The 27,500-nt window shown below is 40.7% G+C and overlaps 1 protein-coding gene across 2 annotated transcripts in view; it reads left to right on the forward strand.

Annotated features, from left to right (window-relative positions):
• The window catches only part of Mrtfb (myocardin related transcription factor B), a 162,097-nt gene that overhangs the window by 57,215 nt on the left and 77,382 nt on the right, over positions 1-27,500 (forward strand). Inside the window, exons 3-4 of one of the 2 annotated variants that reach the window (XM_029470662.1) lie at positions 14,847-15,036; positions 20,435-20,497. In XM_029470662.1, coding sequence (XP_029326522.1) covers positions 14,883-15,036; positions 20,435-20,497 — 217 coding nt within the window. In that variant the 5' untranslated portion in view covers positions 14,847-14,882. The remainder of the gene's footprint in view (positions 1-14,846; positions 15,037-20,434; positions 20,498-27,500) is intronic. The other variant, XM_021184572.2, reaches the window with a different exon arrangement.

The raw sequence follows: 27,500 nt of genomic DNA on the forward strand, positions 1-27,500 counted from the left end.
TGTAAGTCATCAATAAATTCTTTTACTATATAGAGACTATCCATAAGTTCTGTGACTCTAGAGAACCCTGACTAATACAAATACATAGTTAAAAACTACTTATATTTTCTTTAAAAAAAAATCTTAGTTTAGCTATATTATGTTATATTGCCAAATATCTTGAAACCTAAATGTTTGTTATACCCTAAAGATTGGAAAAATTATGCAAAAAGTAACTGTAATTCCAGCTTCTGTTATTTTTAGAACTAGCCTTTCCCTGGTGATGAACATATTATTACTATTTTGCTAAACAGACATAGATTCGAGCTTCCCTCTAAATATCTCTATGCCCATAGATTACCACAGCTCTACACCTTATCAAATAAGGTGATTGACACAGAGATTCACAGCCAATCAGAGTGCAAAAAATAAGTATCTGTAGTGTGCTTGGCTCCAGATGGGACATCTATCTTACTACCTACCCCAGGCTCAGAGGCTGTCTCAGAAGACAGAGAGGAAAGACTGCAAGAGTCAGGCAGAGGCCAGGAAGAACTGAATGACACTGTACTGAGGAGCTCAGCAGCTGTGGCTGTACAAGACCCACACAAGATTAAGCAAGTCAGCATTCCAGCATGAAATGGGTAAGGGCTCAGGAGACTCCAGTCCTAACTATGTCCGTGGCTTCTGGGGAAGGAAGAATCAGTAGTCTCTTGGTAGATAGGCTGTACTCCGTTGGATGGCCACACACATGGGAGTATATGGGCAGTGCATTGGACTGATGTGTTATTTTTAAAAAATTTTTAAAAGAACACACTGTTGGGAGGGGATGGAGCTGTGGTAGATCTGGTAGATCTGGTAGTTGGGGATAAATATGACCAAAGTATATTGTATGATGTTCTCAAAGCAAATAAAAATATTGTTTGAAAATTGACTAGCCTAAGTGTGCTCATTTTAGAACTAGCCTGTAGCGTGCATGTTTTATGAAAATTTAAAAACCTTATTGTCATTATTCATCAGAGCAACGACCCCACCCACAATTTGGAAGTTTGAAACACAATTTAAGACAAGCTAGAAATGAGGTTTGACATGTAGTTTGAAATTTTTAAAAATAATTACTGTACTTTTAGTGTTATTTCATATAATAGATGCCAAAACCAGAAATGTGACAGACAAAATAATAACACTAATTGTTCACATTATTGATGAGAATTGATTTATTCAAATCTCTGCTGTATGCCACAAGTCTGTTACTGTTTCTTTATCCTGTCCGAGGTAGCTAGCTCCTGTGGCTCTGAAGATACCAGTAGCTGTCCACCCAGAAGGTCTCAGGGCTAGATTAGATGCACCCTGGCCTACCTGGTAGCGAACATTCACCATCACTGGTCCAATGGAGGGCCTCTGAGCATGGATCCTCACTGGTGGTGGCTCAAGTGTCCATTCTCCCTCAGCACTCTCGTGGACTCTGTCGCACTGAAGGTCATCTGGGTTGCATTTGTTTGTTTGTTTGTTGCTGTGAAAAAAATGCTTCCATATTATTTACATGCCACAGTGTTCTCCCAAAGTGTCAACTTTGATTGCTTTGTAATTATATGGAATTTTATGGCCACCACTGTAGTATAATTCACATCATTTTCAGTAAAACAGAACAAAAGCCCCCAATTGCACCAGTGTACAGTCAGTCCCTTTTTGGACCTCATTCCAGAAAGTCACTAATTTAATTTGCCTCTGTAGGCTGACTTGGGGGCGGGGGCTGCATATGAATGGAACCACACAGTGCACATTGTTTGGCAACTGGCTTCTTTTACTTGCCTTAACGTTTACGAGTTTTGACCCTTCCCATGGGTGTCAAGATTGCTTCCTTTCTTGTTACCAGGTGGAATCCATTGCGTGCCCCAGGGTGTGTATCTTTTCACTGCCTGATAGTTCATTGTTGGTTCTTGGTGATTTTGAAGATGCTATCATAAACATTTACTTCCAAGTCCTTGTGTGGTCATTTCTCTTGTGCAGATAAACTAGCAATCAATTACAGGATCTCCTGGTGAAAGGGACAAAGTTTCCAAAGTAAGGATAGCAGTTTGCACGTTGCTTCCTGTTTACTCCCCAGCGTTGGTTTCTGGGAACTTATGTGACTGTTCTAACAGTAGTTCTGCCAAGGATGAAGTTCGCCCTACTATGGGTTTGGCTGCATTTTCCCTAAAAACTGGTGTTTGCCAGAGATTTGCATGTCTTCCTTAGAGAAGTGTTTGTCCAAACTACTTGTGCCATGTTGAGCTGTAAGAGTTGGTTGTAATCTTGATGCCAGTCTCTGTCTAGTTCTGTGATTTGCATAGGTTCACAGGACTCCTGCTTCTCTCTGAGGTTTAAAGTCTCCTCCTGAGGAAGCATTTCTCTGTTTGTTCTCTGCCTTTTGTCAATTTCTACAGTTCTGAAACTCTAGAAACAGTGTTGGTTTTGACATTGTTGTTCCTCTTTCAGGAGCCAGTGGCCACACGGTGTTCTGGAAGTCCCATTTCCATTTCATCTCGATTCCTAGAGCATAAAGTGCCAGGCCAAAGAATTGACACATTTGTAATTTTCGTAGATATTAGCAATTTTTTTCATAAAAAACTGTGATAGTTTATACAAGTATGATTTAGGCTTGCCAGTAGTGTTGCCAACTCTTGGCATTTGGCCCTATATATAGAATGAATATATATATGTATGTGTGTGTGTATATATATATATATATACACACACATTCGCACATACATATATATGTTATATATAATATATGTATATATTATAGATGCACATTATATGTGCACATGTGTTACATATATAATATATCCTGTATTATATATAATTAAAAATAGAGTTTTGTGGTAATATTTATCTTCTTATATATTACTGGTGCTGGGATTGAAGTCAGGGTCTTACACAAGCTAGGCAAGTAATCCACCCCTGAACTACATCCCTAGTACTCATGCTTCCCTCTACAAAACATTGATTAATTGATTTTTGAGATAGGGTTTTGTTAGGTTGAGTAGTCAGGCCTTAAGCTTGCTACCCTCCTGCCTTACCTCTTGAGTAATTAGGACTACAGGCTTGTGCCACCAAGCTCAGCTTAACTGGTCCCTTATAATCCTAAGGATATACTAAAGAGAGTCCTCTAAACCTATGATTTCTGGGGGATTTAGGAAAGGCTCTTTGGGGAAGTTTTGGCTTGGCTGCTGGTATGGTTGTGGTCCTGTGGAATCTGGAGCTACAATAGCAGGGAAAGATAGCTGAAGTAGTTGGGGGTTAATTAGGTATCTCTCTTGGTCACTCCATGTTATCTCACAACTGCTCTATGTAGCATCTTGGTGGCTTCCTCATGTGGTGGCAGCCTCAGGGTGGTCAGGTGGCTTACAGGGTAGGGTATCTTATGTACTCCAAAAATGAGTGTTCCAAGAGACCTTGGCAGACCTATTGTCTTAGTTAGGGTTTCTGTTGTTGTGAATATCCTGAATCTTAATCCACTGAGGGAAGCCAAGGCAAGAACTCAAAAGTGGACAGGAACCTGGAGACACGAGCTGATGCAGAGGTCATAGAGGAGTGCTGCTTATTAGCTTGCTCTAATGGCTTGTTCAGCCTATTTTCATAGAGATCCCAGCACAATCAACTCAGAGTTAAACCCACAATAGGCCAGGTTCTCTTCTATTAGTTACTAAAGTATCTTAGAGGTTTGCTTGCCTATAGCCCTATCTTATGGTAACATTTTCTCAATTGGGGTTCTTCCTCTCAGATGACTCTAGCTTATATCAAATTGACATAAAGCTATCTAGAACATCTATAATGACTTAGTCTGTATAGTCATGTGTAATTATATTTCTTCTTTGTAGAACAAATTAGCCAAGACTCAAGCAGAAGACTTTATGCTGTACAATCTGCTGCCATAGTTTCAGTAATGGAAGGAGACTTCTAGTTGAAAGAATTAGACATTTTTACATGGGTATAAAAATTGGACAGTTTCGCTCTCCAAAGGAGAGGCTGATTCTGATTCTGAAATGATTTGGATCTTTACATTCCAACTATAGAGAGACTGTTCAGGAAGGATGTAGTTTAACTCGTTCACACATGGACAGGGGTCTTTACAGTTTCTGAATCTCACATATGAAATAACACAGATACTGATGACTAGCAAGGAGAAAGAGTTGAGCTTTAAATCAGTCTCAGCCAGCAATCTCAATTCTATAATCCACCTTCGCATCTTCATTCATCTTAGTACAATAGAAAACTGGAAAAAGTGGACAGAAGGAAATGAGATTAGTGCAGAAATAATTCAAGAAATGGAAAATAGTAAAAGTTTGTACTTTGTCACCAACTATTAGCTGTTCTGACAAAGAAAAAGAGAATTCAAGTTACCAAAATCAGGAATGAGTGTGGAGATAGAGGTTCTGGCCTGCTAAGCATTGTATGGTGACTTAAAGAAGAAATCATCAGAAAGATAAAATACCCAGAAGAAATTAAACCAAAAATAACGAAAACCATAAAACACTGTTACAAGAAAGTAAAGACACTCTTAAAAGAAAGTGGAAAGGCATCCCATGGTTGGAAGAATTAATATAATGATGACTGTATTGGCAATTTTTCTGTAGATTCAACAGAATACCCTTGGGCTTCCTTAAAGATCTGTGTTTGAAAAAAAATGTGCAAGCCAAAGTTCCCATGATAATTCAAGAGACCCATAATAACCAAAACACCTTGAAACAGAGTTGGAAGATGCCCATTTTTCAATTTTAAAACTTAAGGGACAGGCATGGTGATGTACACCTTCATTCCCCAGTACTTGAGTGGCAGAGGCAGACAGATTGTTGTGAGTTTCAGGCCAGCCAGGATAACATTGAAATAGTCTCAAAGATAAAATTTACTACAAAGCTGCGGTAAGACACTGTGGTACTGACATAAAGATAAGCATGTAGATCAGTGAGAGAACTAAGAGCACAGTTATGCAATGATGCATGCATGCCGAGCTATATTTAAATGGGAGCAGCAGGACCATTCAAGTGGACTGCCTGGATGTGCATGGTGGTACACACTAGTCATCCTATCCCCTAGGAGACAGAAGGAGGAGAGCTACCACCAGGCCAGAGTGAGACCCACTCAGTTGTGGAGAAACAAATTTAATTAATTAATTAATTAAACAAACAAACAAACAAACAAACAGAAACAGCCAAATCTTTTCTACAAATGGTTCTAGGATGGCATGTTAGCATCAGAGTAATAAGGTTGAGTTTCTTCTCCATGCTACATACAATATTAAGTCCAAATGGATAGAAGAGAATTATACTTAAGAGGAAACATGAGTACAGACTTTACATATTTGAAATTGGTTATAGTTTCTTAGGTGACACAACAAAACAAGCAACCAAAGCAAAGAATGGGTAAATCAGACTTAATCAGAATTAAATATTAAAGCCTACTGTTAAGGAGGAAAGGCAGTTGGTAAAATGGGATGCAGTATTAGCAAATCTAATTTTTATACAGATTATTAAATTTATTTTTAAAAGAAGAAAACAGTTGCACAATTCATTATTATTAGAACACACAAAAGAGAAGAGGTTTTAATAGCCCATCACAGAGGTAAGTAGACATAGATGATTGGATATCTTAATATATATTACTTAGTGGACTTTGGCAGTACTCATGGAATTGTGTGTCTTATATTATGGAAATGAATAACATCAAATCTGTTGTACTGGCATTAATCTACTAGTCTGAAAATGAACCATACTTCTTGAATTTTTAAGAGTTTGAATATTATGAATAATGCATATTTCAGGTCAGAACTCTGACAGGATCATTCCAAATCCTTGGGATTTCAGTGTTAGCTTTCACTCTGTATTGACTGAAAGTGACTTTGGTTTTCTGGCAGGTGTGGCCTCTGGTATTAAGATGTAATATTAGCTAAGAATAGTTATTCTGAGTCCCAGAAATTCCATACCCATATATATTCCTAAAGGATCAAAGGCATATGTATGTTCAAACAAGACTTGTATAATAATGTTCACCACAATATAATTCATAATAGCCAAATTTCCATCATGCCAGGAATGGGGACACAAAATATAGTAAATCCACACAGTGAGTTGTTTAACTATAAAATGCATAAAATGCTGATGCTCATGACAATATGAGTGTGAAGATATGTTAAGTAAAAGACGCTACACACAAAAGCCATACAGTGTGTGTTTCTATTGCTAATGAAATGTGTACAGCAGGCAAATACAGGACACAAGAGCAGGTTAGTATTGCCAGACAATGAGAGACAAGATGAGGAAACAAATAGCCAAGAGTTCTCGGTAATCAAGAAAATATCTTATCTGCAACAGCATTAAAAAGATAAGTATTTAAGAATGAGTATTTCTTACTCACAACTATAGAGCAAGTGATAAGATGTTCACAGATGATTAAAACTGTCATTTCATACATGAGAGTGAGGCTGATGTCAACAACTCCTAAGTGTTTGAGCAAACTGATCAGACCAGAATAAATGATATTAGATACTTACTGAGAGTGTTCGTTTATAGCCGTAAAGGTGAGCTTTGAGTTATCGTCTACCCGTACAATACAAATATTTGCAAGAAGTATTGAAATAATAATTGTGTTGTAATTTCTGTTAACGGAGTCCAGGTTTCTGATTAGAGATCACAGGCATTATGTGTGAGGTGAGTTTTGGCTCTCTGTCAGATTGCTGGCATTAAATGGCCATTGCACACTTTAATTAATAGAAAGTGTGTTAAGGTCTGTCCATTCTGTTATATTCTCTTCTAGCTAAGAGTTTCAGTCTACAACAGTTAGTGTGATACGTCAGACAAGAGTGTTTCTCTCTGGTTTATTACTGAAGAACTGAATTACAAATGAGGAGCCCAATGTTTCTCATCCCACTGCTTACTGACCTAGTCACTGTGTCCTGCCTAGGTAAATGGGCTTTTTTATTTCATATATTGTAAATTTTTAAAATATCTTTTATTGAATCCCTCTCATCTCCCCATTCCTTCATATCCATTCTTGGCTCTTGCAGTCTCTCTCCAAAAGAAAATAAAAAATAAAAATAGACAACAACAACAAACATCTCACCATGGAAGCTACAGTGTGTCCCACACGATACCATTTTGCCCAAACAGCTTTACCTGCAAATGTTCATTGCAGTGACTTACTGGTCTGCTTTAAGGCCTCTAACTTCTGCTACACTATCAATACTGGATCTTTATACTCCTCTCAGATATCCTGTTGTTGCTCTGTGTCATGGAAAGCCTGTAGCTTTGGATCTGTAGGACCAGCACCTTCACTGTGCTCTAGCAGGTCATAGAGGGGGTGAATGTTGGGGTAGGCCAATTTAGAGCCTTGGATCTGGGACTAGGTAGAAGCTGAGTAGGCCTACCAGGTTTCCTATAACCGATACTACCAGGGCCACTTGTTCCACTTTTCCCAGGCAAGGGCTGACTTACCCACCTGCCACAGGTAAGGGGTGAAATGAGGGGCATTTTGAGCCCATTTCACGGCATGGCAGATGAGGCAGGGCTGGCTCATGCTCACAGTCTTGGGGTGGCTCACCTAAGCACCCCCCCCCATTCCTTGCACCTCACCTCTACTAGCTCAGGTGAGGTGCGAGGACCACTCTTCTGAGCCCTGCAGCCAGAGAGAGGCAGGACCAACTCTCCTGCTCTCCCATTCATGGGGTCAGCTCACCCACCTGCTACAGGTGGCAGAGGGGGGTGTTGGGTGGAGGTGTGGAGGTGTGTGTGTGCAGAAGCAGGAGATAGGGGTGAAGAGCTCTTATTGCTCACACTCTGTCTTTTGGGGAAGCTCACCTTGGCCTCCATCGTGTGTATTGTAAATTTAAATTTTGTTGATTGCTAATGTCAAGAAGTACAAACAGCAGCTGGGAGGAGAGAGACTTCTTTCTATTTAGTTTCCCCTTTCCTTACATTTCTCTCTTACTCTTTTCTTCCTGGTGTAGAGAACTTGCAAATGAGAATGTTATAGGTATTTTCATTTTTGTTTTAAATCAGATAAATAAAACACTTAGAAGGTGTGGTTCAGTGGTACAGCAATGACAGACCTGTCACGAGGCCCTGGATTCAGTTTTTCAGCACTGCACAAAATAAGCAATGAAATATTTAATCTGTTTAAAAGTATTTACTTCTTAGCCAATGAAAACTTCTTAGTTTTGGTTTAAACTTATCAATTGCTTTAAATGCAGTGTGTACTGAATGTGAAAATCATTCTAATTTAAAATCAGTCCTCTAATCAACTCTTACTCTTTAAGATTCATTCACATGAATAAAACTTTAAAAATAGATGCCCTAGCTAAAAGGGGCATTTTACCTATTTTAATTAGAAGTGATTGGCATTAATTCTGTCTTTTTAGTATATAAGTTGAGGAGCCACATGTATTCTGTGCTTTCACTATTCTGCTTATAGCATATGGGCTATTTGCTTAGATGATATTGTTGTATTCATCAGAACTCCCTTGTTGGTAGAACAGCACAGATTTCTCCATGTCAGGTTGAAAACAAATAGTTGGCATTCCCAGAGCTGTAATCTTGTCTACAGAGAAGGGTTAGTAAGTGAGTTTTTCTATTCACTGTTGTCAGTATTTGGCATATTTATAGTATGTTTTATCCTACATTTAAAGGCTACTTAGAAAGTTCAACTGTTACAAATAGCAGCACTATTTAGAGGTATTTATTTTAGCAAATTGTAAACTGGTGCAGCTTTCATTTCTTGGCATCTGGAGTTTAATTTGGTGGATTTACCCAGAGTCAGCTATCTCTGTCCCCAGACATACCTGTCTTTCATATTCTTGCCTGGGAATCTACAATTTTCTCCCAGTGGGATTCCTCTGTCTCTCACTACCTTGCCCTCAGTGTAAGGAGTGGCTCCTGCCTTCTACCTGCCCATCTGGCAGCATCTACCCACCCTCAGTTCTTTGCCCTAACACTTTGGAATCACGTCTCATAAATGCTATTTGAATTTAGTTCCATTGGCAGAGCCACTGGCTAGTTCCTGACATTTCACTCTCTGCCACAGTTACCTTGTCAAAATCAAAATCTAGGATGATCCCCATTACCTGTCACTCTTTTCTGCTGTTAGGGTGCCCTTCCTATGCTTCTGCCCAACAAATGCCAGCTCATCATCACAGCTTCCCTATTGTGCCCATGCCCAGGCACTGGGTTCTCTAAGGCCCCACAGAACTCTCATCTCCAGGCCATCTCCTCGTCACACAGCAATGGGAATTTGCTCTGGGCCTGTTTTACCAGTCTTTGCATAGATGATTTCTTCTCTATGAAAGAAGTAAGACATAGTGTTTCTCTGGTTAGCAATAGAATCACTCTGTCCCAGACTCATTGTAGGAGAATCTGGATCCTTCTCATCTCCTTCCCCTCAGAGGCTGTGTCGTGGTTTGAATAGGTTTGGTCCCCATAGACTAATGTGTTTGAATGCTTGGCCCACAGTTAGTGACACTATTACGAGATGTGGACTTGTTGGAATAGGTGTGGCCTTGGTGGAGGAGGTTATGTCAGTGTGGGGGTGGGCTTTGAGGTCCTATGCTCAAGCTCTACCCAGTGTGGAAGAGACCCTCCTGGCTGCCTTTGGATCAAAATGTGTAACACTCAGCTCCTTCTAGAGCACCATGTCTGCCTGGATACTGCCCTGCTTCCCATCATGATGATAATAGGCTGAACCTTTGAACCTGTAAGCCAGCCCCAGTTAAATGTTCTTCTTTATAGGACTGGCCATGGTCATAGTGTCTCTTCACAGCAGTGAAACCTTAACTAAGATAGGCTGGTTGTTACACTGAAGAGAGAGAAGGGGAGTGGGGGCATTTTTACCAAGCATTGATTCTAAGATAACTCAACTGAATTGAGATGTCCTTTTTCTATGATTTCTTTTGATCCATTTATACAACTGAGAAGTAGGTTCTTGGTTGTGTGTGATTAACTTGTATGTGTCTTTAAACACCCTTGTTCCAAAGTCTGCTGTTTTAACTTTAGTTTTGCCTTAACGTTTGAGATTCATATGAACTTGAAGAGTAGAGACACACAGCTTTGTTATGGCTAAGGTGTTTTTTGCTGTGTATAATGGATAACCAGCCATTCTGCATTTGACCAGTTGTGTATCAAACTTCTGAACTTCAGAAGCTCCTCTTAGGCATGGTTTCAGTGCCTTCTTGTTTAGCTTTTTCTGAATATGTTTGTGACCATGTTAGCTATTATGTATCACAGAAATTAGCCATTATAAGCAAGGAGGTGTAAGGGAAAGAAAATTGGCTTTGAATTTAACACTCAGTTGGAAACATGTTAACATTGAATTAAAGAGTAACTTAACCCAATAATCTAGTGTTTAAAAATATCATTATTTGTGGTATTATCTTGAATCCATTTTTTAAAAAAGATTGAGTGAGCAAAGAAGTAAAAAAACAAGAAGGAATGCCCATTCTTTTGTTTTCCATGTTTTTTCTAGCACTACAGCAGTATTAAATAATAAAGTTTTTAATTTTTTGTTATTTTGTTTTATAGTGATTTTTTAAAATTTATTTTTTTTTCAAGTCAGGGTTCCTCTGTAACCCTGGCTGTCCTAGAACTTGTTCTGGAACCAGGCTGGCCTCGATCGAACTCAAGTGATCCACCTGCCTCCTGAGTGCTGCAGTAAAGGTGTGCGTCACCACCACCTGGCTGATTACTTTTTTAATTGTAATATAAATTACATAATTTCCCTCTTCCTTTTTCTCCCTCCAAACCCTTCCATGTGATCCCTTGCTCACTTTTAAATTCATGACCTCTTTTTCTTTAATTCTTGTTACATATATTTGTCTATTCTTAAATACATAAATGAGACCTATTCCTCTGTAGAATGTTACTTGTCTGTATGTGGCCTGATGATTTGGTAATCAAATAACCTGAATAACCAATTGGTATGTGTTCCCTAAGAAAGACTATGTCCTACTCTCAGCATTCCTAGTGCCCTCAAGGTCTCCAGTTAAGACCCTGTCCACATTAGCATTGCTTATGGGTACCATTCCTGTTCAGCTCATGCTTAGACAGCAACTCTCTGGTTCTCTGGCTCCTAGGATCTTTCGGTCTCCTCTTTGCAGTATCCCCTCAACCTTAGGCGCACTGGCTGTGCTGTAGATGTGTCCTTTAGAACTGGGCTCCACAGCTGGGCTCTTTGAGTAGTTGAAGTTTCTGTAAAGGTCTCTGACTGTTGAAAAGAGACATTTCCTTGATGAAGGGTGAAAGCTACTCTTAACCAGGGAGTCCCTGGAAAATGGTGTCGAATTTGTTTTCAGAACAAAAGGTGGGTCCTAGGTTGATGTTACAGCCTTCTCCTTTTATTCACTTCCTGCCAGATGAGTGCTGGACGTTTCCTTTTGGAATGTTTCTGTTACTGAGTTCTGTACTGAGTCATTCCTTTCGCCAGTTCCAGACAATCACAGTTTTGTCACTCTGCCTGTTTCAAGCTGAGTGATGTTTTTTTACCTGACAGCTCAGTTTTGACCCAGTGAGGCAATCCATTCTAATATGGTTTCTTTTAATATTTCACAATGGCCATTGTATAACATCTCAACTAGGGACTTCTACACAGAGTGCTGTTTATAATAGATGGTGGATTTAAATTTCTAAAGAAATTGGCAAGCACTTAAGTAGACTTTAAGATGACATTCTGCAAATTTCAGAATATATTTTATGCTCTATCAAAGATGTTCACAGATACTAAGTAAAAAATTTTAACTTACTCTTTTCCCTTTGCTACATTTTGTAAAGATTTATGTAGCTTATAATTTTCTCGATTTGGGAGTGTGTGGGAGTTTAAGGTTGAGTACAGTGTCAAGGCATACGTTGAAAAAAGATCTTTCAGTATTAAGAACAAGTAATACTGCCTTGAAAATATTTTTAAATCTTTGTTTAAAAGACCCTCCAGATCATCACCATTGATGTTCGGAGTCTGTGCTTATTACCATTGTAAGGGCGTTATGGTACTTGTAACTTCAAAATATTTTGGCATGAACAGATTTTATTTTGTAGGAATAATTAATTCAAAATGAAAATTAGTGTTGAAAAATCTATGAGTTACATTTTAATTTTTCATAGTGAAATAAGTAATTTTGCCTATAAATTCATCTACCTAATAGAGCCTTTTGAATTCACCGTTCTTTGGGAGCAGTAGTCCTCAGCCTCTCCTTGGCTTCCTTCCATTCATTACCTCTGCCAGAATCATGTCTTTGTTTTTTAAAGTGTGTTAGTTGTGAGCATATATATTTCTATATTTGCTCTTAAAAAGAAGCAAACATTATCAACCTTTCTTTCAACTAGAGCAATGGAACGTTATCATTGGAAGATTAATTACTGTCTTATCGCTTACTATCTTATCACTTGTTATTGTCCGTCTTATCTCTTCCTCATTACCCTCCCTTTCTTTTGGGAGTTAATTGGGTAATTATTAGAATATTATTTAAATTCCCTCATCAGTGTCTCAGCTAAGGTTATCTGTGTTGTTGTGAACAGTTATTTAGGAATTACTGTCTTCCACCTTAACTTTCGAGTCTTTTCAAAGCATTTATTTACAATCTATAGAAATGTAAAAATGCTGCTTGCATTAGCTCCTTTCATCCATTATGTTAAAATTGTCATATGGATTTCACCTGCAAAGACCATGCCAAGGTGTCAGCTTTTGCGCTGAATTTAATACTAAAGAATTAAGAAAAGCTAGTTTCAGTTCTTCCCTTGGGCATTAGCATTGTGGTGCATCTCCTATGATGCTCCATCTGCTGCATGAATCTTCTCTGCAGTCTGCTGCTGATGCACTGCCATCTTTATTGAAGGATGTTTTCAATGACAGTGGGATTGAGGTTGGCAGCTGCAGAGACTCTAATTTTTGATGATTTCTTCTTAAGACTGTTTTTAGGTAAAATTCAACCTCACCTTCCATATTTTGGACAGCCCAGCCCACATCAGTGTAGTTGTTCTTGCCATAGCATATTCTACAGTCTTTCCTGCACATGTAGTGCTTGGGGATCTCTGAACTGAATAGAAAGCCAAGGCACACATTTGTACTCTAGAGGCTAGCTGACTTTCAACAAACGTGCAAAGACAATTCAGTAGAGAAGGTGATCTTTTCCACAAGTAATGATGTAGCCACCAGCCATTCTTTTTGTTGTTGTTGTTGTTTATTTTTTTATTTTTTAAATATTTTTTATTATATATTTTCCTCAATTACATTTCCAATGCTATCCCAAAAGTCCCCATACCCTCCCCCCCACTTCCCTACCCACCCATTCCCATTTTTTTGGCCCTGGCGTTCCCCTGTACTGGGGCATATAAAGTTTGTGTGTCCAATGGGCCTCTCTTTCCAGTGATGGCCGACTAGGCCATCTTTTGATACATATGCAGCTAGACTCAAGAGCTCCGGGGTACTGGTTAGTTCACCATGTTGTTCCACCTATAGGGTTGCAGATCCCTTTAGCTCCTTGGGTATTTTCTCTAGCCCCTCCATTGGGAGCCCTGTGATCCATCCACTAGCTGACTGTGAACATCCACTTCTGTGTTTGCTAGGCCCCGGCATAGTCTCACAAGAGACAGCTATATCTGGTTCCTTTCAGCAAAATCTTGCTAGTGTATGCAATGGTGTCAGCGTTTGGAAGCTGATTATGGGGTGGATCCCTGGATATGGCAGTCTCTAGATGGTCCATCCTTTCATCACAGCTCCAAACTTTGTCTCTGTAACTCCTTCCATGGGTGTTTTGTTCCCAATTCTAAGGAGGGGCATAGTGTCCACACTTCAGTCTTCATTCTTCTTGAGTTTCATGTGTTTAGCAAATTGTATCTTATATCTTGGGTATCCTAAGTTTTGGGCTAATATCCACTTATCAGTGAGTACATATTGTGTGAGTTCCTTTGTAATTGTGTTACCTCACTCAGGATGATGCCCTCCAGATCCTGCTTGTGGACGTTGTACATCGTGGTGCGCACTAGGCTCCGCACCACGATGTACAACGTCCACAAGCAGTAAATTCATTCTTTTTAATAGCTGAGTAGTACTCCATTGTGTAAATGTACCACATTTTCTGTATCCATTCCTCTGTTGAGGGGCATCTGGGTTCTTTCCAGCTTCTGGCTATTATAAATAAGGCTGTTATGAACATAGTGGAACATGTGTCCTTCTTACCGGTTGGGACATCAGCTATTCTTAAGCCACCAGTGTTGATTCAGATCTTACTGCATATACAAAGCTTTGTGTCTTAGACTTAAATTTTTTTGTGTCTAGAAGGAAACACAGGAGTTGACCTTTGTAGCCATGAGCTAAATTACACCATGGTAACAAGCAACTCCAAGTCCAAGTCTCAGTGACGTAAAATACACCTTTTTTTCCTTAACTGCTTTTTCTTTGCTCCGTCTTAGTTCATTCTGAGGCCCAGGCTGGTGAAGGAGTCTGTGAAGTACTGCTGGTTGCTTTGAGTGCTGATTTAATTTAAGAGTTCCCCAAAATATAGGCACTGGGGTGGATCTTCAAGCCAGCCCACGCCTTCATTTTTACTAGTGTTTGTTGACTTCTCATCTAGCATGTGTTGAAATCTTTAAATGACAGTGATAGCTATAGTTTTTATGAATCTTGATACAATAATATATGCAAAGTGCCTTTCAGGTTCTATTTACTGTGATAGGAGCCATCTCCCTGGAGTTGTTGAAGGAGCCTGAGATGCAGAGAGGAGGAGCTGGCAATGGGTGCACAGATAGAACTGAACTATAATGGACCTTGAATGCCTGGCTTAATACTTTTGTGTCAACTGGAGAAAACTTAAGATACTATTTCATTTTTAAATGGTTTGTCACTTTCTTCAACAGGCTGCGTAAAAGAGGTGTCTCAGTGATTGGAACACAATGGATCACACAGGAGCCATAGACACAGAGGAAGAGCTGGGGCCTCTAGCCCATCTTGCACCAAGTCCTCAAAGTGAGTCTGTGGCTCACGAATTCCAGGAACTGTCTCTACAGTCCAGCCAGCACTTACCCACTCTGAACGAACGGAAAAATGGTGAGTCCAGCTGCATGTGGGACTCTGATTTAGATGGTCACCCTTTTAGTGGGTGTAGATAACTCCAGATTATAACTCTGTATGAGTTACACTTGGCAAGCCCCATAAGCGATGTTCCCTGAGAAGAGGCAGGATTTCACTTCCCATGAATTTCTTTGACCATGTCACCAGCACCTGTCTTTATTCACAGTACTACATTTAGAAGTCAGACTTAGATTAGCCTATCTTGGACTGGGAAGATCTCTTGCTGGAAAGGCATTGTGAAGTTGCTGATACCAGAGAAGTGGGTGTCGGCCATGACTGCCTTCTTCCTTTTACCATCTCTAGTGAGTTGGACCTTAATTTCAGAGTGGTAAGAGTTAGCCCACTCAGTGAATGCAAGGCCTTCTTGGGTGATTTTTATACTAAACGGCAGAAGCTGAGCTAGATTCTTTTTGGATTTAGTTCTTTCTTGTATACAAAGTGAATATTTTCTATCCAGTCCTTTTTAGTGTGGTAGATTCTCATTGATGACAGAGGCATCCCAGAGTCCCCAAACATGAAACTAATGAGTAAAGACAGACTAGATACACTTAGTTCTAATACAGTGTAGTACACTTCAAACCTAAACACAGTGTGCTATTCAAAGAGCACATTGACCATACTCTAGGAGAGCCCAGCCCAGAACTTGATGGGTTTGCCTTGTTGTCAGAGGCCTCATGCCTTTACCTTTACAAATAAAATGATTTTCCTACAGAATGTTTTCCATTCACCCTGTTAGGTGTCCTAGAGTCTGGGCTCTCCTTGCCAAGAGCAGAGTACTTCAGGACAGGGATTTGCATGAACTTCCTGTGCCTTAAGAGTCATGTACCTTTGTGTCCTGTTAAGTTCTGCCCTTGACCATCTTAGCTTAAGCAACACACACAGACTCAGTTCTGTAAGATTGCTTTGAGGCATTCTGTCTCCAAGAGCCTGGCTTTTCTGTGAACAATGCCTGAGACAAACATAGTAACTCAGAAATGAGTAAATACAATCAAGCTGCAGTGCACTCCTGGACCAATTTCCTGTCCCAGAGATTTGAGTAGGGTTTGGTATAAAATCAGAAGGTCAGACTTCTCACAACCGGCAGGGTGTAGCAGAGGAGGGATGCACACAGAGTGGCTAGACCTGGGACATGTGGTCCATGTGGAGACCATGTTCACTCACCAATGCTCATTTGCATACCCAGGTGTAAGATGGATACATGGATAGCACAAGGTCCTCTGAGACAATTATTTTGTTATTTTGGTGCTAGGGACTGAGCCCAAGCACTCTACCACTGAAGTCCTCTCCTTCCTGCACATGTCATTAGGGAGGACGATGAAAGGTAGAGGGTTAACTTACTAAGATAGCTATACTTTATAAAATAATGCAATCATTTGTAGAAATATTGCTGTTCCTACTGTCCTCGTTACTAAAACCACAGTGTTCATCAGCTGGCATTCCTCCCTTGCACTCACTTCCAGGGTTCATCCTTGTTTCTGTCACTCTGAAATCCAGCAGCTTTTAAGTTACCCATGTGATCTGACACTGAACTTTTCATGCTAGACCTTAAGCACCACTCATGCAACAGTAGAGCTGTTTTCTCCAACCGTCGTCTCATGTCCATGACCTTTGTGACGTAATGATTTATGTTTGATTCGTCACCGTTTGTAGTTGTACATAGATGTGGACTTTTGTTTTAGAATAAAGCCAATTTGTGTTCCTTTTTTAAGCCACATGCATATTGTTTAGCAGTTCTGACTCCACAGGAAGCACATGCTGCCTTCCAGTCTGTCTTATGCCTGCCTGTTTGTTTCCCAGACCAGCTACTCTTACTAGTGTCCTCTGTGAGAGAAAAATGTTTGACTATTTTAAAGAATAGTTTTGAAATACTTTTTGTAGTAACAGTATTGTACTTTATAGCTTAGAAATAAGGAATGTATTGATTTTTTTCTTCCATTATCATTATAGTGATTCTACAAATATACATTTATTTTTGAATGAAGTTGGCTTTTTAGCCAATGTGTTTTCCCCAAGAGTAATTTCTGCTCAGGGTTAAGCCATGAAAGAGCATCTCACGATGAAGTACATCTAAGGATTCAAGTAGGAGGTAACTCCCTTGTCTTTCCTAAGATGACTGCAGAAAAACTGTAACATCCACCTGCTTTACACACACATCCAAGGTGTGAAAGTGATTCTTGTGTACAAGCGACCAGAAATCCAGGTAAAAACCCTAAAAGGGAGATTCTGGTCAGGGGAGAAGAACCTGAGTCAGGAGAAGTGAGTTAGAGCGATGTGCTAACTGTGGGTAATGACATCTTGGCATTCCTGGACAGTTGTGCGAGTCGAATCTGTGTCCTCACCACAAACACAGTGTGATTCAAGGCTTTACTTAGCCACCCCATAGAGTGTGCATGTTTCAGTTACACATAGATACTATGACTACCATTTTGTCCAATTAAAACAAATTAAAATGTTAAATAAAAGAAAACCATGTTTTGAACAGAACATTATATATATGAAAGATAGGTGATAGACCTGACTTGCTTGCTTTCTTTGATGTTTTAATGTATGTTACTCATACTTTTAGGTCTTCCTAATCTTATGTTTAAGTTATATCAAAATGTTGGTATTAGTCTCAAAACCACTTACAAAGTATTGAGTAACAAAAAATTGTGTGATTCACGTGTCCCAGCTTGTGTATTTTGTAGTTATGCCTGTGCATTTGAACTTTCCTCACTGTCGCTGCATTCTCTTCTGCATATGTTGGATATATTGTAGGTGTTTAAGTGATTAGTGATTAGTGTGTGGGCGGATCGCATCATTGTAGCCTATGTTGCTAAAATGACACCCAGTAACATCTCAATCAGGCAGTCACTCAGGCAGTCAGTTTTTCCACATGGGCCCTATAAAGGATGTAACATGCAGTGTTTCTTTATAAAAAGAGCCTACCCACAGGGCACTGAGCTTCATTCTGGCATAGTACACAGGAGTTAGCTCCATCTTATTTCCATATAGATGCTGGCCTTTAGTATTCAATGAGAAAAGCTCAGGTGGAAGACATTTAGGTAGATGCCACATTTCCAAAAGAGCTGCAGCCAGATCTTTCCTGTGTCCACACTCAAGGGGAGCTCTACTCTGGCGGACACTGTTGTGAGGTTGTTTGCAGGAAAGGAAAGCAGGACAGATGCAGAGCTATCAGGCATTGCCAGCATTCCTGCAGAGAAGCTACTGTAGCTGCTTGATAAAGAGCTGCTTGGTATGATAAAGAGCATCTTGGGTATTTCAATGAGTGAGACTCCTCTCACTTCACACAGCCTCAGGCTCACTATCAATAATATCTATGTAGTAGTAGCAAAGTTAGTGCCTGCCACCTGCCTATTGTGAAAGACTTTTGATTATGGCCTCCCACCTCTGTCTGACTCACCTAATCTCATCCAAAACATTTACTGTGAAATGGCATTTGTAGGGTCCTAGTAAGGACACATTTCTTTTCAAACATTCAGATCATTGATTACCATAGTTAGGGACTTGAGCTTACAGCCTCATCTGAAATTTTTTCTGAGATGTTTTTCCCCCTTACATTATATTTATTCAGTGAACAACTTAGACCCTTTCTTGCCTTCTTGTTAATGACCTTTCCAAGAGAGGAAGTGACGTACTCAAGAGTTGGTTGCGCACAAGGAAACAAGAGAGTCCTTAGCTTGGGACTCAGCATAGGGCTTTATCTAGCCACACACAGGGAACTTTCCAGACTGTGGCCCTGAGCCAAGGGCAGACACCTTAGTGAATAACAGCTTCTGTTCACAGCTGCTCTGTTCTTTGCATTTTCAGAGAACATTTCCCCACCCCTCACTAGCCTGTTAGTTCAGGTGTTTGGAAATGTACAAACATAATAAACACTGTTCTTGGGCAGACTCTGCTCCTTGGCCTGCGTATGAGCTGGCACAGTGGAGTGGAGAGGTGAGCAGATGGCCAGTGTTGTCTCTGGAGCCACAACACTCTGAAAGTTCACAGACAATGAACAGACAGCAGTGGATGATTCTCTGTAAAACTCCCCTTGCTCGCCTTCCTCTTGGCATTTGGGTCCACATGCTTACTCTTCAGGGCATCACTAAACACTGTGGCAAGGTTTGATGGTTTTTCTATATTTATATATTCCATATCTAAATTTTTAATTTTTGCAGTCACTTTTTAAGACTTAGACTAAACACAAATATAAAGTTCAAAGACAAATTCTAGATGGCACCTGCAAATGAAATTCTTCACTGGTTGTGGCAGAAGATGGTGTTTGTGAACAGTTTATCTCCTGACTCCTTCAGAATGAAAATGAAGCCTTATAAGCCCCTAGTGCTGAGGTACTCCTTTTCATAATGGCTTTATAGTCTCCTATTGAATAACTTGTTTTGTTTCACAATGCCTATAATTACCTATAACCTGTCTGCCTTCTTCTGCTCTAGGTTTCTTATTCAGACAGTTGTTGTTAGTAAGGATCTAGTTTGTTTCACTATGTTGTGAATACACCCTCCAGCATATGCTGGTGGGAGGGGAGCAGGAGGGCACCTTTTCCACACCTCTGAGTTGGGTGTGAATCTGATCTGGTGCAGCAGGTAGACAGCCACAATGCTCAAAATACTCATACATATGTGCTTTATGGCTTGCTGGTACCCACAGTTTCAAAGGTACATCCTTAGGGCCATAGACAACCCCCACTCCCGTAAGAAGAGTCATTTGTTTGGAGTTTTAAATGGTGTCTCATAAAGAAATGCCCTTGGAGCATCAGCAATTATTATATGTACTGAAAAGGCGACTTAGAGACTAGAATAATTAGCAATTTAGTTTAAGCTGACATTGAAATTATACCATCATAACATACACAAATGCCTAACCTGAATACTTTAAAAGGCTTTTTTTTCTAGGTACTAGATTCAAAATGAATGGTTTTTTTTTTTTTTTACATAAATGAGATGGTTTTCTTAAAACTAGAATCTACTATATGTCTTATTAGACATTGGACTGGTGAATAATGAACTAATTTGTAAAGTAGGAGTTGCAATCCCTCAGAGAGCATTAAGAAAGAGAAAAGAGATATTAGAAACTGTACTCTGCCCTACCTATGAAGAGGTATTGGGAAACATGAATGTTTTGTTCAGTGTCATTCATCGTATACTTTAAGATCAGTAAAGCAGTACTGTTGTAACAGAAACCACAAGATGAGCAAGGATAACAATGAACTGGTTCTTTCTTTCTTCCTTTCTTTCTTTCTTTCTTCCTTTCTTTCGGTGTGTAGTTAATGATCACATAGACTAGGAAGCAGTAGTAGTACCCAGTGTTTCTAACTCCTTTAACCATGCTGTTGGCTCTTCTGCCTCACTGCTGCCCTCACTGTTATTAACAGGAAGTATAGTCTTTGGGGAGTCAGGACTGCAGCTTCCTCTGCCGGCTCAGTCTGTGAGCACAGGTAAGTCTGAGAAGCAGTCTGTCACAGCACACCCATCCCAGTGTCTGTCTGCAGCTTCAGCCATTGTTCCCTCTGGCTGCCTTTTTCATCACATCACGTGCCCCTCTACGTCATTGTCACTGCTGTTCTGTGTCCTTCATTAGGCAACACAGCTGTCAATATGCTCCCACATCAGCCCCTGATGACTTTTCCATAGATCCAGAGTAGTCACATGTCATGCTATTAAACATATATATGAGCTCTCTGTTGTCAAGTGCTCCTCATTGTCAAAAGGAAAGAGAAATCGACTTGATGAGTGTTATTCTTAATATGATGGGTCTACCTTAGAATATACAGTATTCTCTTCCTATGGTTCTCAGAGGTTGGCAGATATGTGTTAATGTGCTGATGTCAAGTTTAAAAGGCACTATTTCACCTCTTTTTAAAAGCCCAAATGATCAGTGCCTTTTCTTGTCATGTTTGTTCCTGTTTTCATTGAGAAAGTGCTAATATTTGTATTTACTATCTAAGATGTTGTTCTGTGATCCTTGTGTTTAATAGGACATAATAAGAAAAGCAAGAAGCCTCATTTGCCACTAGTCTTGGGTTCCTGCAGGCTGCATTTAGAACCTGCCAGGTGTTTGGATGGTTGACAAGCTGCAGACTGGGAAGTTGATAGCAACAAAATTAGAACACTACCTGGAATAGACGCCTCCTCCTGACAGGGCAACTGTGCTGCTTGCTGACTGTTCAGCTTGCCCAGCCTCTCATGGAATACTGCACTTAAAACAGTCAGTCCACATCTCTCATGGTGTTGAAAATTGGCACTTCGAGGATAGGAATAAAGATACTTTTCTTTTTACATTTATTTATTTATGTGTATGAGTGTGTACACACATGCTTATGCCATGTAAAGGCATCGTGGTTCTTTCCCTCCCCTGTCTCTACCATATGGGTTCTGAGGATTGAGCTTAGACCATCAATTAGCAGCAGGTGCCTGGACTAGCTGAGCCATCTCACTGGCCATTGAAAGATATATTTAAAAAGTATTACTAGCAAACAGTATTGAGATGACCGTTAAGTGCCTTACCCTAAAATAATTCTTAGATTTCCAGCCTCTAATACAAGGCCCGCAATTGAGAACACCGTTTCTGTGAAATTGTTGGACGTGTAGGTCTCTGAAAGCAGTTCCCCTGACCATATACAAACAAGCAGTGTAGAGAGGATTCTGGCTGGACACACAGGGTACGTTGTAATAAGCACTCAGTATTTCATGCTTGATGAGCAATAACCTCTGAGGAGCAGCACACAGAGTGACTGAGAACAGCAGCTCTGACACCAGCCAGGGCCAACCCCTAGGTGGACCTTTACTATCTGCATCTTCCTCCCTCTGCTTGCTTCCCTCCTGCAGACTGGAGTCCACATCTACTTCCTGCCCTGTAAATCAATTTGACAGGAGAGTAAGTTACTCTATAGGGTTTAGAACAGTGCAGGATGAGTGTGGTTACTTAAAGAATCTGTTATATTTGTCCATGACAAAGGCATATCATTTTTATAGGTTTCTCCCAATGATGTTTTATAACTTGATGGGTTTGTTTTGTTTTTTAGTAGTCCCAGTAATTTTTGCTTCCATTTCCACAGTGACTTCTTTTTAAAGAAACTAAAATGGCACCCAGCTTCTTCCTGCCACTCAGACACCTTCACAATACTGACAGGCAGCTTATGGTCCCTGAGAGGGCAAAAGCAGTGGGCACAAGGTTCCCAGGAAGCTATCTCTCATGGGTCCTGCCAGTTCCCACAGCCCTAGCATTCCCTGTGCATCAGTCAGTGTCTACAAGGAAGGACTTTCAGATTGTAAACCATGTGAAAATACAAATAGGCCAACATTCGGGCTCTCTAGGGACCCTGCCATCCAGAACAGACTCCAAGCTGACATTTTCACAGGCTACTTGCAGGAGCCCCAGTAGGGTAGGTCCAGGCATCAAGCTCCTGAACAGACCCCTCCATCACCCAGGGCTGGAGTGCATCTGCTCTCCCTCCCAGGTTCTTATTGAGGAGATTAAATCACTAGGTGTGGCTACTGAGATCCCGAAGGCCTGTGGTGTGGATGATGACTGCTGGGCAGAAGACATGCGGTATTTTAAAGTAATAAAATGTTTAGGGAGGTTTCTTCTTCTAGGTCATCATCTAAACTTTTTTTTACTTCAATTACAGGAAATCTCTGGCATAATCACATCTCTATTGTTTTTGTTATGACTTGATTGAGTTTTTTCTATTTAACAAAGAAGTTAGATTAGGTTCAGAAATGACCCACTAAAAAGTAAACATGGATGTTAAGAACGTGTTGGTGTTGCTGTGACTTGTTTCCCGTTGATTTTGACATGCACACAGTAGACATGCTTGCAGGGACTTAGAATGCTCTTCTGAGACATCGTGCAGTGATTTGCCTGAGGCTTTAGGTTCAGGCAAGGGGGCTGTGATTGGCTTTATTTGGATCCCTTTCAATACTTTATTGTGTACTAATATACTTTTCTTGTTTAGCATTTTATATGTATGTTCTATGTAAAATAACTTTATACACACATGTAAAACTAACAATAAATGTGGAGGGCAGAACCCAAGTGATTTGGAGGCTGGATTACTTCGAAATAGGTAATTAGGATTGATTTGACCTATAGTTGGGTGTAAATGCTAAAAGTCCTGGGGGTTTCCTGCCGGAAGCCCAAGTGACATGTCTAAAATTCCAGAGGCAGGGCAGGATTCCACACTGGAAATTAAGGGTGGGAGATGTTCTTAGAGGTTTCTTTATGTGTCCTCCTATTTCTTTTCAATGAGTTAACCCTTAGATGAATCTACAGATTTCAGCTATTAAGAGTTCTACACAATTGGAAATTTCTGTATCCATTTCTGTTGTAGTACTGTAATATGTTTTGAATAATGTTTTAAGGGATATGAACAAGTAGATGTGTTCTCAACTAAACCCCTTCAGGTTGGCAGTATGAATAAAATGTATTTTATCATATTCTGTTGGGGACCCAGGATAGTTTAGATGTCCCTAGTTTTAAAGGAAAAAAGAAAAAGGAAGGAAACTAAAGTGAAGTAACAAATTGGTCACAAGTAGTAACCGAATTGTGTGGCTCTTGGTCAATGTGTAAGCTATAAAGGCTGGAAAGGATGCATAGACGAGTGCTTTTCTCAAGCCAGGGTTATACGGCTGTGTAACTAGATACGGTCCTGATACCACCTCCACCTTCAGGTCTCTAACCCCTTAACCATGTGTGCATGTGTTAGCCTCCATTGTTTTTAAAAGAACTGGAATGTGATGATGAGCTAGAGAGCTCTGCTTGTGTAGCTGTGTGCTTGAGTCTTTGTAGCAGACAGAGTGTCTTCCCACAGAAGCACAGGACAGAGGGTTAGTGTTAGTTATTTGTCTGTTGCCTTGATAAAATGCCATGACCAGAAGCAAGTCTTTGGGCTTATGATTCTAGAGGGAGAGTCCATCCATAATGTCAAGGAGAGCCTTGGCAGCAGTTGCTCTAGCAGACTAAGAAAGCACATTCATCCATGGACATGGAGGGTAAAGAACACACTGTAAGTGGAGTGAGGCCCAAGCCCAGTGACATGCTTTCTCTAGAAAGGCCACACTCTGTAACCCACCAAAGTAGCACCTAGTGTTCAAATGTGTGAGCCAATGGGGACATTTCTCATTCAAACTATCACACTAACACCTCAGAGTGATGTACAAATGTCATAATTCTGAGGATTTTAAAGATAAGGAACTTGGCATTATACTAATGAAATCAAGTTCAGATTCAAATATGGACAGTTAAATAACTTGGGAATTGTAACTCAAGGCCAGGTAAGGTTTTAGAAAGTATTCTGGTTTTTATTTTCTTCACTAACACTTTCTTGTAGAAATGTATGTACTGTATAAGCAACTAATTCTCTTATGCACCCTTGAGGGTAGAACATTGTGTCTCTGTCAGATTTCACTTATGAAACGCTGTCTGCAGTCACCAGTGATCTTCTGTTTACTCGTTCACCATGTATTCAGAAATTTAAAGCTACCAGTTATCTTTGTGGCTTTATCTTTCTTATATATAATTCATTCTCTCTCTCTCTCTCTCTCTCTCTCTCTCTCTCTCTCTGTGTGTGTGTGTGTGTGTGTGTGTGTATGTATGTATGTGTATGTATGTGTGTGGAGGGGTTACATGTGAAAGTTGTAAGAGTCTGTGTATGCATGTGTGAACATATGGTCGTAATGTTGTGACTATTACCAGGCTGAGTGTCTGGGCTTGGGCTTGGGCTTGAGTTTTGCTGTCTTCATTTTAAAAGCACTGGATTTTTGGCTTTGGTAAGCATTGAGTAACTTTTAGGTCACCTCAAAGCCTTTTGTAAATTTTGCCTGTCAAGATCTAGGGGTACTTTTTTTTAACTTTGTATTGATTTTTTTGTGACTTTCCCATCATGCACCCCAGTCCCACTCATCTCCCTGTCCCCTTGTATCTGCCTCCTGCCCTTGCAATCTCCCTCCCTCCACCAAAATAATAAAAACCACACAAACAAAACAAAATAAAACATAGAAAACATCTTGTCATGGAAGCTGTAGTGTATCACAGAGTGTCCCCACAACACACTCCTCTCTGTCCACAGATCTTCACTTGTGAATGTTCATTACAATGAGTCATTGGTCTGGTTCAAGGTCTCTGGTTTCTGTGAAACCATCAGTATTGAATCCTCATTGGGCCTGGTTATCCTTTTGTTGCCCTGTGTCATGGAAATCCTGCAGTTTGAATCAACAGGACTGACACTCAACAGTTCACAGATAATGCAGACTTGGGGTGGGCTATATCAAGGCTCTGGATCTGGGCCTGGGTGGTAGCTGGGCTGGTCAGCCCGCTGACTCTCCCTTATCTGTACCACCAGGGCACGCTATTGAGCACTGCTCTGGCTAGGCTGCCCAATGCTGTCATCAACAAGAGGCAGGGCCAGCTCTTGCTCACTCTCCCCCTCTGACCGGGCTTTCACACACCTCACACTCCCAGCCCCCACCCCCATTGGGAGGGCCAGCTCTCCTGTTCTCCTGCTCTGTCCACCCCGTGGCAGCTCTTGGAGTGTGCTGGGGACAGTGGTTTAAGGGCACTGACTTTCATCTCCCTTGGCATCTCTGCTGTTGCCCTGCCATTTGCCCTAGGGAGAGCTTTCCACTCAAGTTGCTTGGAGCATGTGTGCTATGAGGATACTTAAGCTGGTCATTTTTTACTTAGCCTTGTGAGAAAATCCATCACATAGAGCACTTCCATCAGCAGAGACATCAGGGCACTGTCACACAGGTTTCTGGACTCTGACAGCACAAGTCTTTCTTTCAGAAACTTAACCTGCAATGTCCAAGCTGGCTCACCCTCCAGAGCACTGGGTCTTGATGCACAGCCTATTTTCTAGTGTGTGTGAGCGATGCCTCATGTGTGTGAGCAAATGCCTCATGTGTGTTGGGTTTTCTAGTTTCTCATGACAGGAAGTGCTTGTGACTGCATCGTGACCAAATCTGTGGGGTCTGGCACTGGCATTTTATTGTGAGGCTTGTGTGTCTTCTAGGGTGTGTAGGGCTGAGCCTCTGATCAGTCTACAGCCTCACTGTCCTCTCAGTGCTAGGTTTTGGTGCTTTGAGCAATGAAGGAAGGAACAATAAGGAGAGCAGCTTTCCATATCTTAGCTGGCAAGAGCAGCCTACAGGATCTTGGGACCCTCCTCAGCCTTCTGTGCCTCCTGGAGTCAGTGGCAGAATTACACACTTCTAGAAGCTCATTTTCCCTCAGTTCATAAACATCAGAGAGGAAAGGTTTCTCAGACTGGCGGAGTCTGCTCCCCACTAATAAAGAACTAATTATATGCTGTTTTCTCCTTAAAGAACCACTGAAATAAATTTAACAAGGAAAACACTTTGCCTCAGTATTTGAATTAGATCCAACTTGGCAAAAGAGTGACCCCTTAAAGATAACCACTGGATACACTTCTCATCTCACGGGTGTATCAAATGGGAACTTCGTTGTCAGAAACATCTGATTCCACTAAGAGAAAAACGAGGAATAAAATTATAAACTTATTATGAATGTACACTTTCCCACCCTCTCCCATCCTGACTACAGGAAAGCCTCCACCAAAGCCTGCTCCTGGGAGAAAGCCAGAGTGGAGCAGCAAGTTTTGTTTGTCAGCTGGCAACAGTCACACTGGTCTCCTTCTCCCTCCCCTCTCACCTAGTGCCCTCTTCCTGCCCTTCTTGCTCTCTTTAGTTCCCTACGCAGTTCCTCATCCAGGGTTGTATGCATCTCTGTAGAGTCTTAGGACTAATCATTGAGAGAAAGTGAATAATATTTGTCAGTCTGAAACAGGCTTATTTTTTAACATGTTATCTCCAGTCATATCCATTTTCCTGGGAATGACATGCTTTCATTCTTTATCAGTCTGTTTGTCTTGATCCTTGTGCCTCCACTTCCCAAGTTCTAAGACAACAGAGATGTTCCATCATGTGCAGTTCCTTTCTTTGCTATAGTATATATTCCTCATCATGTACACATAATGCTATCTGTGATGGTTTATATATGCTTGGCTCAGGGAGTGGCACTGTTATGAGGTGTAACCTCTTTCAACAAGATGATAAAAATGAAATAGGATATTACTGTGCTCACTGGACACACTGCTCAGCCCCTATCTCACCGTAATCCTGGGAACACTGACAGACTTTCTGTGGTCTCCTCTGCAAAGGCTGTGCCCAGTTTTGTTATTGGGCTATTGGTTTAAGGTCCACACCTCAGCTCATAGAGCTGTCATCACTGCCTACATGTGATATTGTAAACCCATCTCCTACGGAACCAGAGAAGTTGAGAGACCACAGAGAGTGTCTGGTAGCTGACTGAGTATACTGGACATCTGTGTCAAACTGCAAGAACAATGAAGATGAGCCACCTGGAGGCAGGGAGCTAATGTGTCCAGGTGGTGTTCTGTAGATCTAGATCCTTTGAATGTA

This window comes from Mus caroli, chromosome 16 (assembly GCF_900094665.2).
Source record: "Mus caroli chromosome 16, CAROLI_EIJ_v1.1, whole genome shotgun sequence".
In the NCBI taxonomy this organism is placed as follows: domain Eukaryota; kingdom Metazoa; phylum Chordata; class Mammalia; order Rodentia; family Muridae; genus Mus; species Mus caroli.